Genomic DNA, 12,405 nt, shown 5'->3' on the forward strand with positions numbered 1-12,405 from the left:
AGGGTCTGAGTTTTATGCCAAAAATCACTCTGGCTTCATCTTTTTTCCTTACCTGCTTTAATTTTTACAATTTATTTTTTAACTTGAATTGTCTATTTGCAAACTGCCTCAAGTAGATGAAAGGACCAGTAAATCTTGGGGCTGTTTCTTCATCTTGAAATAGGGAAGATAATGTTGACTGCTGAGTCCCTGGGTGGGGGCTTATTGAGACAATGTATGTAAAGCACCCGGCAGTGTTGAGCACAGAGGAGGTACTCAGTGAATGTGTGTCCACCCACCCTGCTGTCAACACTGGGCTCCCTTATCTGGCTAACTCCTTATGACCAAGCAGCCCCACCTTTGCCCTGTAAGCCAGCTTCATATCTGACTGTCTCAGGAGGAGCTGGGCTCCTCAGCCCAGTGCAAAGCTCATTTTGCTGAATTCTTTGGGTTCTAGATACTTACTCCCTCAGGTTAGCAAATGGGTGGTTTGTAGCCTGGCTTTCAGCGATACTGACGGTCTTTGGCCTAGGAAATTGTCTTGTCCAAGTTAAAATCTGTGTCTCATGTGGTTTGGTTTTATGAGTTGAAAACCGTTCAGAACACATGAAATTGTGACTGTAGGGTCAGATTGTTGATATCACCATTCTTTACTAGGGTTGGATTGCTTAAGATGACACAGAAAGTTCAGACCATGGCAGGGTGTCCTTTCCATCTGCTCACTTTGGTGGTTACCTTCCTAGGGTCTCTGAGGGCCGTATCACAGTCTCCTTGCTAGGACTTGTGTGTCCAGTGTCTGTCGGGTGGTAGGATTTGGGATCTCATGGAACATTGCGTTTTTGCCCATGGAGAAATGTTACCCCTGGACTATGGGAAGTCCGCCTGGCTTCCTCCCCCCCCCCCCCCCCCCCAATTATTTTTATTAGTTGGAGGCGAATTACTTTACAATATTGTGGTGGTTTTTGCCATTCAATGACATGAATCAGCCATGGGTGTACATGTGTTCCCCATCCTGAACCCCCCTCCCACCTCCCTCCCCATCCCCATCCCTCTGGGTCTTTTGAGATCCTTCATAGTTCCTAGTAATGCTGAGCAGGTGTTTCACCTATCACCTTTGTTTTTCATCTTATTTATGCTTAGTAAGTGCATGCATTAATGGCAGGTGGTTGTCTGCTACTATTTTAGGCTTGGCAGGACTATGAGGAAAGATACATATCACAGAAGATTCTACTGTAACCATTCAGGAAATAATCACCAGATATCATCTTTATGTCCTAGCTGCCTTCTAGGTTCATTGCAGTAAGGTCTTACAGTGAGATGTGTGAAAGACTGGGCTGAGTATTGAACTAAGCCCAGGAGATGATATGGAGACTTTGGTTTTGAAACATATATTATTAGCATTAGCTTGTTTTTTGTTTGTTTGTTTATTTTGGTGCAGAGACTCTGCTGCCTTTGCTTTAAAAATAGACATGGGGAAATTTTGTTCTCTGAGCCAACCCATCTATTTTTCTCTAACCTGGAAATAATGAACAATGGTTTCTATGGACAAATGTGTTTTTTTGAGAAATGTAGCTCACATTGACTCAGAGCACAGAGGATAGCATCAGGGACTGTGCAATCCCTGAGTGACCCAGCATCAACCCAGGCCTGTCCCAGATAGAAGTGTCGCTCACAAGTAACGGTTTCAGTGTACAATGTAGAGACTGCCTTATGTGTATGAATGGAGTTACAGTTGTTCCTATTGCCATGGAGGTTTACAATTTTGAAATCTGTTTTTGCCTGCAGGAGCTACTAAGTCGTACATCTCTTGAGACCCAGAAGCTCAATCTGATGACCGAAGTGTCTGAGCTGAAGCTCAAGCTGGTGGGCATGGAGAAGGAACAGAAAGAGCAGGAGGAGAAGCAGAAAAAAGCAGAGGTGAGTGCGATAACCCACATTCTGGGGGAGGATCCATACTGTCCTAAACTCAAATCAGAGGAAGCTATCCTAACATGGCCTCAGGCCATCTGGTCAACCCCAAGCCTGACAGCCATTGAGTGCCAGAAACATCTATGCATCAGAGACTCAGTGATCTGTTAATACCTAGTTATCGGGTTTTGCTGTGGCTGCAGATTTCAGTAGTGCCCAAACCACCCTGCTTTGGCCCTAGGCTTTATCCTCCCTCAAGCTGCTGGCAAGGATGGAAAGGATCAGCCAAGACTCAGAGGGACACAAGAGGTCTTCTGTGAGAGATGATCATGTGCTGGGATGGCCACTATCATTGTTCATGGAGTCTGGAGACATTCTTTAATATGCATTTTAGTGACCTAGTTGCAACCCCTAGATTTTGTGTTTCTTTTCTCCTGATGGCGCCTATGGGTGAGCCTATACACAGGCTTTCTCTTAGAGAATGTTTTCCTGTGACTTGTTTTGGTTTTGTTTTCTCAGGCTTCATACGCCATTGACTGGAGCATGCCAGATACTTTTTTTTTTTTTTTTTTGGATAAATGTTTTGAATAAGGTTTAGGCTTAGAGCTCAGAACAGTCTGCTTTAACTTAATGTAGCCACCTTCTGTGTGTCTCTACTATTTGTATACTGTGCATTCTGAGATGTGACTAGAAGAGTAGCCTTTAGGTTTGGAAATGCCTTGGCTCAATTAACTGACCTAACTGATTAATAACTCTTTGAATTTCAGCAAGTTAACTACTTAATCTCTCTGAACTTCCATTTCTTTACCTGTAAAATGGGTAACTGTTATGAAATCAGAAAAAAAATACAAAAACAAAAGTTAAGTCTCTATTGTATGATCTGACATCCTTGCTTCCATTCAGGCATATCTAAAATCTAAAGATGGATGTTGTTCCTTTCAATTAAGTATCAACATCATCGTCCTCTGAAACCTGGCACATTTGTGATTAGTGGGTAAACACTGGTAATGGAGACACTGCTAATATGTGGGGCATGTTCCTTGTGTTGCTTTTGAGAACATGCTCATTAGTAAGAAGTATAATTGCCAAAAGAAAATTTATCTCCATTAAGCTGAGGACACTATATTCCGGTGATTAAGAGTGCACGCTCTTGAATCAGATCTCTTGGCTGTAATTCAAGCTCAGCTACTCAGTAGCTCTGTGATCTTCAGTTCAGTTCAGTCGCTCTATTGTGTCTGACTCTTTGCAACCCCATGAACTGCAGCACACCAGGCCCCCCTGTCCATCACCAACTCCCGGAGTCCACCCAAACCCAGGTCCATTGAGTCGACGATGCCATCCAGCCATCTCATCCTCTATCGTCCCCTTCTCTTCCTGCCCCCAATCCCTCCCAGCATCAGGGTCTTTTCCAATGAGTCAACACTCCACATGAGGTGGCCAAAGTATTGGAGTTTCAGCTTCAACATCAGTCCTTCCAATGAACACCCAGGACTGATCTCCTTTAGGATGAACTGATTGGATCTCATGGCAGTCCAAGGGACTCTCAAGAGCCTTCTCCAACATCACAGTTCAAAAACATCTATGATCTTAGAAAAGTAATTGAACCCCCCCCAACCTCTGTTTCTTCTTCTATAAAATGGAGATTAGTAATACTTACTATTTGCTCAGTTGTTCCGAGGAAGGAAGGAGATCATGTGTATGTATAGTCCTTAGCATAAAGCTGGATAGCAAGCTTTCATTAGTTACTCACTGATTGTGTTATTGAGCATGCTAGAAATGGAAATGTAGACCTAGCTACATTATTGATCTACTGCAAAGTTCACACAGACTGAAAGCTTATCTGTGTGAAGTGTCAATCGAATAGACTATACTTCTTAAATGTTCAGAGAGAAGCAACTGGATTTTCTCCCGATTTAGAGTTTTTACCAATATTTCAAGACATGTGGTCACATGTGGATATACATTCAGGCTTGGGGGCGGAAGACTTAAAATCATAGAGAGAACTCAAAACCATGGAAAGAAGGAAGGGAAAGAGAGGGAGGACTATTAGATCACACAACTGGAACAGTCTACGATTTTAAAAGCTGATCACACTAGATCCAGTTGGCTTCACCATGTTGTTAGAAATCAGGTTTAGTGTCTCATTTAGTTCTGTTTCAATCCTTGTTCTTGGTTTCCCAGTGGTAAAGAATCCACCTGCCAATGCATGAGGCGTAAGAGATGTGGGTTAGATCCCTGGATTAGGAAGATCCCCTGGAGAAGGAAATGGCAACCTGCTCCAGTATTCTTGCCTGGAAAATTCTGTGGACAGAGGAGCCTGGCAGGCTACCGTCCATGCTGTCACAAAGAGTCGGACACGAATGAGCATGCATGCACCAGCCTTATTCTCAGGAAGGCTCTCCCATTTGTGATGAAGGTGGCCAAGGATAGCCTTAGATCCTAGTAGCCTAGTGGCCTCTGCAGAGAGGGAAAAAGTCTCTCTTTCAAAGGTTCCCCAGGATTGCATCTCATTGGGCTAGTTTGGCTCAAGTGTTTTGTTCTGAACCAATCACTGTAGTGGGTATGGGCCCACGTATGGGTGTGTGTGCGTGAGCCTTAGAGTCAGTTCATGGCAGTTGAATGCTGGGTTAGCAATGAGCTGGATCAGTTCAACTCCTTTCTGGATAAGGAAGGGGAGCCCCCACTTCTGGGCCAAGTACCAGTAATGAAGTCATTTCACTATTTGCTCTATTTTTTCTTTTCTGAAGGATTATTTTTCAGTCTGAGTTTTTGTTTTTGTTTTCCATTAGGCTGTTCATGTATGGGGCACCATAAGCCCTAAGCCCCTGGCCTCAATCCTACCAGATAACAGGCCTTCCCAGCTGCTAGTACAAGCATTAGGTTTCCACGTGGAAGAATTTTTCAGGCCATTGAAACTTGTGATATTCAGTGAACAGCCCCCTGACCTGAAACGACTTTCTCATTCTTATAGTTGAACAGGATCTTTGGTGGTATGTTCAGACCCAACACTACTGTCTGTAACTATCTGGAGCTTCTGAGGCTCAGAGCCATGCAGAGGGCTGCTTAAGCTGCACTATTGTCCTGTGTGTGAAGGTGTTTATTTTGTGTGAGATGTTTGGCCAGCTTAGGTCACTGAGGGTGTAGTAGCATGATTAAAGGGAATGTTGCTTCTCATCCTATGCTGCTGCTGTTTTTCTAGTGAATGTACTTAGCCTAAGGCCTGATTGCTTGTAGTTTGAAAGAGGCAAGACTTTTTTTTTTTTCTTTTTCTTTTGAGGTAGCCAGATCTGAACAAACTTTCTCTGTGTGTGTAGCTCAGGGTTTATCCTAAGCCAGTATCCTGCTGCCCTATAGTCAGTATGGAAGTGATTACGAATATTCATATATAAACCCGAGGACTTTGAGGTGTAGGTTTCCTGTTAAACGAATACAATTCTGACAGCCAGCTCACTCAGGAGTCGCTGGTGACCCTTATGAGATGTGGGTGAATATTGGGTTTCCTGTTTACTGTACCTTTTCTTCTGAGCCTTTTGCAATGGTTCTGGGTCATCTCAGGAGACCCATGTTTGGGCCTGTTAGGTTTATGCCTGAAAAGTAGGATGATAGCAAAAGTGACCAATGCGAAAAGTAATACCACAATTAGGAGGATGGGACATGAAAGAAAGCGATCCAGAGACAAAGGAAAACCTCTGGGTGGCGCACCTATCAAAGTCATGGCCCTTGGAGGGATCTTCCTTGGAGAAGAGCATCTGGCTTCCAGCACTGGGTATGCAGGGAGGCCTGCAGCTGCATCCCCTTCTGCGTGTAGTACCTGAGCAGCCTTCCAAAGGGGACCAGGGGCCCGGCATGTGCTGGAAATGGAGTCAGCCCAATGGATCAGGAATATCACAACAAGAACCAGAGACAGTCTCTAGGATTTCCTGGCAGAAAATGGAATATCTTGTAGCACAGATGCTGTTGTCATGCTTGCTTTCTTCTTATGGGTGGGATCTTGGAAAGGAAAGATTCTGATTTCTGAACTGGGCAATCGGAATGATGGAGTACAGAGCAAAGGCTGGGGTGATTGTGTTTGCTCCGAGAGGCGCTAGCCTGACTTAGGAGAGTTTTACTATTCTTGTTTTTATTTTATGTATTTTATTTTATTTACTAATTTTTATTTGTATGGGAAATATACTCCAACAGTTCAGAAATTCAGAGTTCAGAAAGGTATACGCAGCAAAATCTCTTCTTCATGGCTGTTCCCCGGCCAGCAGTCAGGCACCCATGTTGTCAGTTTGTTTCATGTCCTTCAGAGTTATCCTGTGTATGGATGAGCAAATTTAGGTGGATGAATTATTTTCCTCATTTTTACACAGGTACACATTACTCTAGATCTTTCTCTTTTTTAATAAGCAGAGTTTGTTTCATATCAAGCACATTAAAAATTGTTTTTCCTCATTCATATTTATGTTTATGTATTATTTCACTCTCTACCCTCATTTATGGGGACAGGAGGAGAAGGGGATGACAGAGGATGAGATGGCTGGATGGCATCACCGACTCGATGGGCATGAGTTTTGAGTAAACTCCGGGAGTTGGTGATGGACAGGGAGGCCTGGCTTGCTGTGATTCCTGGGGTTCCAAAGAGTTGGACATGACTGAGCAACTGAACTGAACTGAACCCTCATTTATTTAGCCATTTCTCTCTTTTTGGGTGGACATTTGTTTCCAAGTGTTTGCTCTTGTAAGTAATGCTGTTGTGAATAAATTTGTAAATGTGTGAAGATATTGAAGTGAAATTGAAGGGTCAAAGGGTACATGCATTTGACCTTTTGACAGGTGTGGAGGTGGTATTCCCACCCTGATGCTTCTGAGTGCCAGAATGGTACTAAACTGAGCATGAAGTATGAGGGAGAAAAACAACTAAGTAAAACTGTGAACAAGTTTAACAGGTAGGATAGGATGAGAAAGACTGATTATGGGAACTGCCCAGTAGTTTCACACAGAAAAGTACCATTTAAAAAAAAGAAATTTGATGGTTAACAAAGCAGGAGTAATAAACAAAATGAGCTGAGATTACAGAGTAGTGATTAGAACCCCATAAATGTCACCTTCATGACATGAGGCCCAAGAATGGAAACATTGCTGCAAAAGGCTCCGCTGTATGGGAGAGAGACAGAGCTGTTGAGAGAGGAAATGGGCCAGCTCTGAAAATAAAGGATTTTAAAGTACATTGAAGTGGCAGGCCTGAGGATGGACACACTGGAGAACAGCACTGCCACATGGATAGGGTTTAGAGGACAGTGTTCCAGAATCACTAGGGTGCACCACGTGGTTACAGGAAGCAGAGGAGGAAAAGAGATGCACTCCTAATACAGATCGCCAGACCGATGGGGGCAGACAAGGAACAGGGATGGGAGGGAGCGGCAATTTGGAGAGTTCCTAAAAGACCGCTCCAGGCTTCCCTAGTGGCTCAGACAGTGAAGAATCTGCCTGCAATGCAGGACAACCACATTCAGTCTCTAGGTTGGGAAGATTCCCTGGAGAAGGGAATGGCAACCCACTCCAGCATTCTTGCTTGGGAAATCTCTTGAACAGAGGAGCCTGGGGGGCTACAGTCCATAGGGTTTCAAAGAGTCTGACACGACTGAGTGACTCACACTTTTACTTTCAAAAGATTCCTCCAGCTAAACACCTAAGTATTGAAAGGCTGCTTTTTGTTTTTGTTTTCTTCCCTACCCCTCTTGTTTTTTAGTTTCTGCCCTGAATGTAGATAAACCAGGAAAACTCCCACTCTGGCTCTAATGCTAAAGCAAAGCTAGAAACTAGTTTATGAAGTAACAGTGAAGAGTATCTTGGGAGCGAGTGGCCATTGTTATTTTGAGAATTCATGACAGTGGAGGAGGGGAAACTCACCATAGACTGCCATGCACTGTAGACTTTGGTAAAGCTTACCTTTGAAAGTTCAGACAAAGAAGAGATGACTCAAAAATATTGAACCACTTAGAAATATATTTATTTATGACTGTGTAACCTCACAAATAATACCAATAAAAAGGAGAAGCTTAGAGATACCTTGAGAGAAACTAGTTTTCAAAGGGGCTTGCACAAAAGGTTGAAGGGACAAATAAAAGTGCACCTGTATGAATGGTTATCAGGAACGGCAAACCCCACTCAAAGGGACAGTGACAAGGGCAATAGGAACACTTCCCTTTAAAGTTACATGCTCGGTGAGAAGGTCAAAGAAAGAATGGGGTTGGTTCCGCTGATGTTTCTCACAGGTGCTCAGGTGCTTGCTGTGAGTGACTTTTAAGGAATCTGACAAATCAGTGAGTTGTTGAAAAACTGGAAGTAACCATTTTCTCCTCCTTCTCTTTTTTCAAAATGGCAAAGAAAGAAGGGTTCTACAGAATTCAGTTTGTTGAGTTTGAAGTCAGCCCTGTGATGGTTTTTGAGAAGCTAGAAGACAAAGTAGGGGTCTGTGTCTGTTAGGAGTGAGTCATGTCTGTTGGGCCTCACTGGTTTGGCCAGGAGTGCATTTTGCAGCATTAGGCCTAGAAAATCCCCACTTTAGTGAGGCATCAGATGTGGAAACACTGCTTGGGATAGTCTTGTGGATAAGATATAGGAATTTAGGATGAATGCCAAAATAGGCATCAGTTCAGTTCAGTCGCTCAATCGTGTCCGACTCTTTGCGACCCCATGGACTACAGCACACCAGACCTCCCTGTCCATCACCAGCTCCCAGAGTTTACTCAAACTCATGTCCATTGAGTCAGTGATGCCATCCAGCCATCTCATTCTCTGTTGTCCCCTTCTCCCACTTTCAATCTTTCCCAGCATCGGGGTATTTTCAAATGAGTCAGTTCTTCGCATCATGTGACCAAAGTATTAGAGCTTCAGCTTCAGCATCAGTCCTTCCAATGAGTGTTCAGGACTGATTTCCTTTAGGATGGACTAGTTGGATCTCCTTGCAGTCCACGGACTCTCAAGAGTCTTCTCCAACACCACAGTTCAAAAGCATCAATTCTTCGGTGCTCAGCTTTCTTTATAGTCCAACTCTCACATCCATACATGACTACTGGAGAAACCATAGCTTTGACTAGATGGACCTTTGTTGGCAAAGTAATGTCTCTGCTTTTTGATAAGCTGTCAAGGTTAGTCCTAACTTTTCTCCTAAGGAGCAAGCATCTTATTGGTACCCAAATGATAATAAATAGTGCCTTAAGATTCCTGCTAGGAAGATTTCTTTGTAAAGGGTCATGTCATCTGCCCTTAGTCCTCCTGCCTGGTGAGCATTTTTAGTCCATAATTTGGATGCTAAAATAGAAGGCCTTGAAGTTGTGATGACAGGAAGCCAAAGAAAAACTAAACAGGTCAGTTGACACTGGGATTCATGAAGACCCACACAGGCTGGAGTGATGGATAAGTTGGCAGAAAAAGAGTAAAAGAGAGGCCAGAAGAACCTGAGTAGTTCTGAGTTGCTGAAGGTAAGGAGTAAAAAGAGGGAGCCACGTAGCTTGAGGACAGAGAACATGTGTGTGGATCTGACTAGGTGGCGGGCACTGACCCCTTGTGTGGTGGAGACAGAGTTCCAGCTCATTTGCCTGGAGACGAGGCGGGGATGAGGTGATAAAAACCAGGTCGGTGGGTCTAGACCCCTTACTTGAGAGATACCAATGAAGGGAACAAGATAAGAATGAGGACAGCAAAGTTCTTGAAATTTACATGAGAGAGAGAAGAACAGGTCTGAAGACCTGCGGGTCCAGTGACTAGGAGAGACTCAGGGTTCTGGAAGAGTGGCCAGTATGGGAAGCATACAACAAAAGCAACAAAAACCTGGGCTTTTGTTGTCAGCCATCAATGTCACGTGGGCCTTCACTGTGTCCCGTGACCTTGAGATGTTTTTGATTGTTCTCCCAGTTTCTCTCCTTCATTCCTTACGGGTCAAGTACTTGGTGGCAAAAGGAGAAGCATTGGGGGAAAGTAAGCTCCCGTTTATCGAAGGCCCCTGTGTGCCAGGCACCATTCAAGGTGTTTACCAAAGTCAGCTGAGCCAGGGCGGCCCACCTTCCGACGCTGATTCTGGGTGAAGACGGTGTGGGGCCATCTCCAGGGCAGGGTGGCTGGGAGGCCAGGGGCCCGCTTACAACAGCCATGCCTGCAGTGCAGCTCCCCGAGTTCAGGTGGAGCGGCTGGCGTAGGCCCCTAGCCCAGTGTCCTCTCAGCGCCAAGCTGCCGCCTGCACCCAGGAAGGTTGGGGGAGGAGCTTTTCTTTTTAAAGGAAATACAGTTTCTACTGGGGATGGAAAACCTTGCATGCCTGGGCAGGTACCAGGGGCCAGACTCCTCAGCACAGTGCTTAGAATGTCAGTAAAGGTGGGCAGAGAGGGGCTAAACGCTGTAATTGGCTGCCACCCTGACCACCCTAGGCTCTGTTTAGATCTATTGCCAGCCATCTCCTTCACTCTGCCCACAGTCTTCCCCAGCCTCTTGGGTATCTTGTTGATGTGAGCAGTACCATCATCCACCATATCACCCAGTCCCTGACTCCTCGTCTCCTTTACCTCCACCCAGGTGAGGGGTCTAGAATGTGCCTACTTGACATCACTGAGACTCGTCCCATCTCTGACCTGACCCAGGCAGAATTAGTCCCTCACCACTCTCTGAAGGCCCCGCCATCTTCCTGGCATAGCACTTACAACCATTTGTGATTTTTATTTGTTTCTCCTCACTCGCCCATGAGTGCCACTGCTTACTGTGGCCTTGGGTCCCTGAAGAATGCCACTAGATGTCTGTGGAGTAGATACAGGAAAGCCCAGTGGAGCTGCTAGTCCAAGAGATTCAGAACTAAGTAGGTATGAATTCTAAAAGTTGCAGTATTTTTCCGAAGTTGACATAAAAGGCCAAAACGTTGTTGAGGCTTCAGAGGAGTCGGGTGTGGTGTTGGGTGTGAGGGATTGCTTAGGGTTGGGGACCTGTGAACGTGTTGTGTGCCGCGTGTCCCTGGTACTCAGGTGTTGGTATGTTTGGGGAGTGATTTGGTGTGTGTAGACGGGATGTGTCCATATGTACGCCCATCTCTGCCATTGCTGGACTCTGCATCTCGGACGCGGACATGTAATGATGGCCCCCAGTATGGCACGAAGGCACTGCCGGGAGGGTTTTTCAAATTGCAAGACAGGCCTGCGGATGGGGCAGGTGAGGGAAAACACCGCATCTTTTGGTTCCTGTGAAGAGAGCAGGTGGTGCTGGACAGTGACCCCCGGGTGCCCCGCTGCACACTTCTGTCCTTCTGTTCTGCTTTCCCAGGGAGTTCCCGTGTGTGAGTGCAGACTGACCCTGAGTGCTTTTTTCTCCTCTCTCTTCCTTCCTACAGTCGGTTCTGAATGTGATCAGTGAGCTGCAGGAGCAGATGTGTAGGCTGCAGCTGGACATCCACAGGCAGATGCAAGAGCGCCCCTCTCTCAGTAGGGACTGCCCTGAGGAGGTGGCGGCCGGCGGCGGCGCGGCCCGGCCCCAGCCCTGCGGCCAGGACTGCGGCCACGGGGAGGGGTCACCTGTAGGCGCCACACTTAAGTATACGGGAGCATGTGTGTGTGGGGCGCTCATGGCGGAGGGGCCGGGGCATCTCCTAACCAGAACCGTGTGCGCTAGCTTAACATGGATCTGCAGTCACTCCTGGGCAGAGCTTGGGACTCCCCCGTGGGGGACATGAGCCGAGCTCTGTGACCCTCCCCCAGCAGGGTCTGCGCAGGAGAGGCCAGCCCTCTGACGGGGACTGCACTCGTCTCCCTCGGGGCCGGGAGTGAGGTGTGTCAGGTGCCCCAGATGATGGGGCATTCGTATCAAGGGAAGCTTCAAGAGCTCCCTTCCCAGGTCTGACTCAGACACCAGCTCTTCCTCCTGGGCTGGGAAATTAAATGAAGCTCCGTCTCATGTGATTTCTTTTTTTTTTAATTTAAGAAAAAAATAGCATCATGAAAGAATCCTTTCAAGTTTATATTTAAAGGGATTTATCCCCAGTGAGAAAATAGAACACAAGTTTCCATGTATTTGACAACTGTCATCATCTCAGTTTCTGGGGGAAATTCCCTCACATGATCACATTTGAGGGATCTCACCACCTCTGGGCCTGTGGAGTGCATCTGACTGGGATTCTGGACTTGACCCCTCACACTGGTGTCACCAGTGTTTTGTGATGGCAGCTGCACAGCCATGAGCCTGTGCCTCCAAGGCCCCCTACTGAAGAGGACTGGGAAGGTCAAGGTCACGATAGCCATGTCTGTAGGAAGTTGCTGTGATATTTTATCCAACTATGGGACGTGTTGAAAATCTCTACTCTGACTTGGGTGTGAGGGGGCAGAGCTCGGTGGGGAACAAAACAAGAGTCAAGGTGAGGTGCAGATTTGGAAAGGGGCGCTCTGACAAGGTGCTGGCCCCATGGAGAGCAGGTCACCCCAGAAAGACTTGTAAGAGAAATGAGAGTGAGCACCAGTGTTTATAGCTCATGATGGGCAACAAATAGCTGAGAAGGAA

At 46.0% G+C, this 12,405-nt stretch overlaps 1 protein-coding gene across 11 annotated transcripts in view; it reads left to right on the forward strand.

Moving 5' to 3' along the window:
* PPFIBP2 (PPFIA binding protein 2) overlaps window positions 1–12,405 on the forward strand; it is a 161,060-nt gene that overhangs the window by 101,348 nt on the left and 47,307 nt on the right. For 8 of the 11 annotated variants that reach the window (XR_010664396.1, XM_065944479.1, XM_065944478.1 and 5 more), the window contains 2 exons: window positions 1,765–1,896; window positions 11,246–11,428. Coding sequence is in view for 10 of the 11 variants with exons in the window: in XM_065944479.1 (XP_065800551.1) it covers window positions 1,765–1,896; window positions 11,246–11,428 (315 nt within the window). In the remaining variant the exon portion in view is untranslated. The remainder of the gene's footprint in view (window positions 1–1,764; window positions 1,897–11,245; window positions 11,429–12,405) is intronic. The other 3 variants (XM_065944480.1, XM_065944488.1, XM_065944487.1) reach the window with 1 other exon arrangement.

Source organism: Muntiacus reevesi, chromosome 9, assembly GCF_963930625.1.
Source record: "Muntiacus reevesi chromosome 9, mMunRee1.1, whole genome shotgun sequence".
In the NCBI taxonomy this organism is placed as follows: Eukaryota; Metazoa; Chordata; class Mammalia; order Artiodactyla; family Cervidae; genus Muntiacus; species Muntiacus reevesi.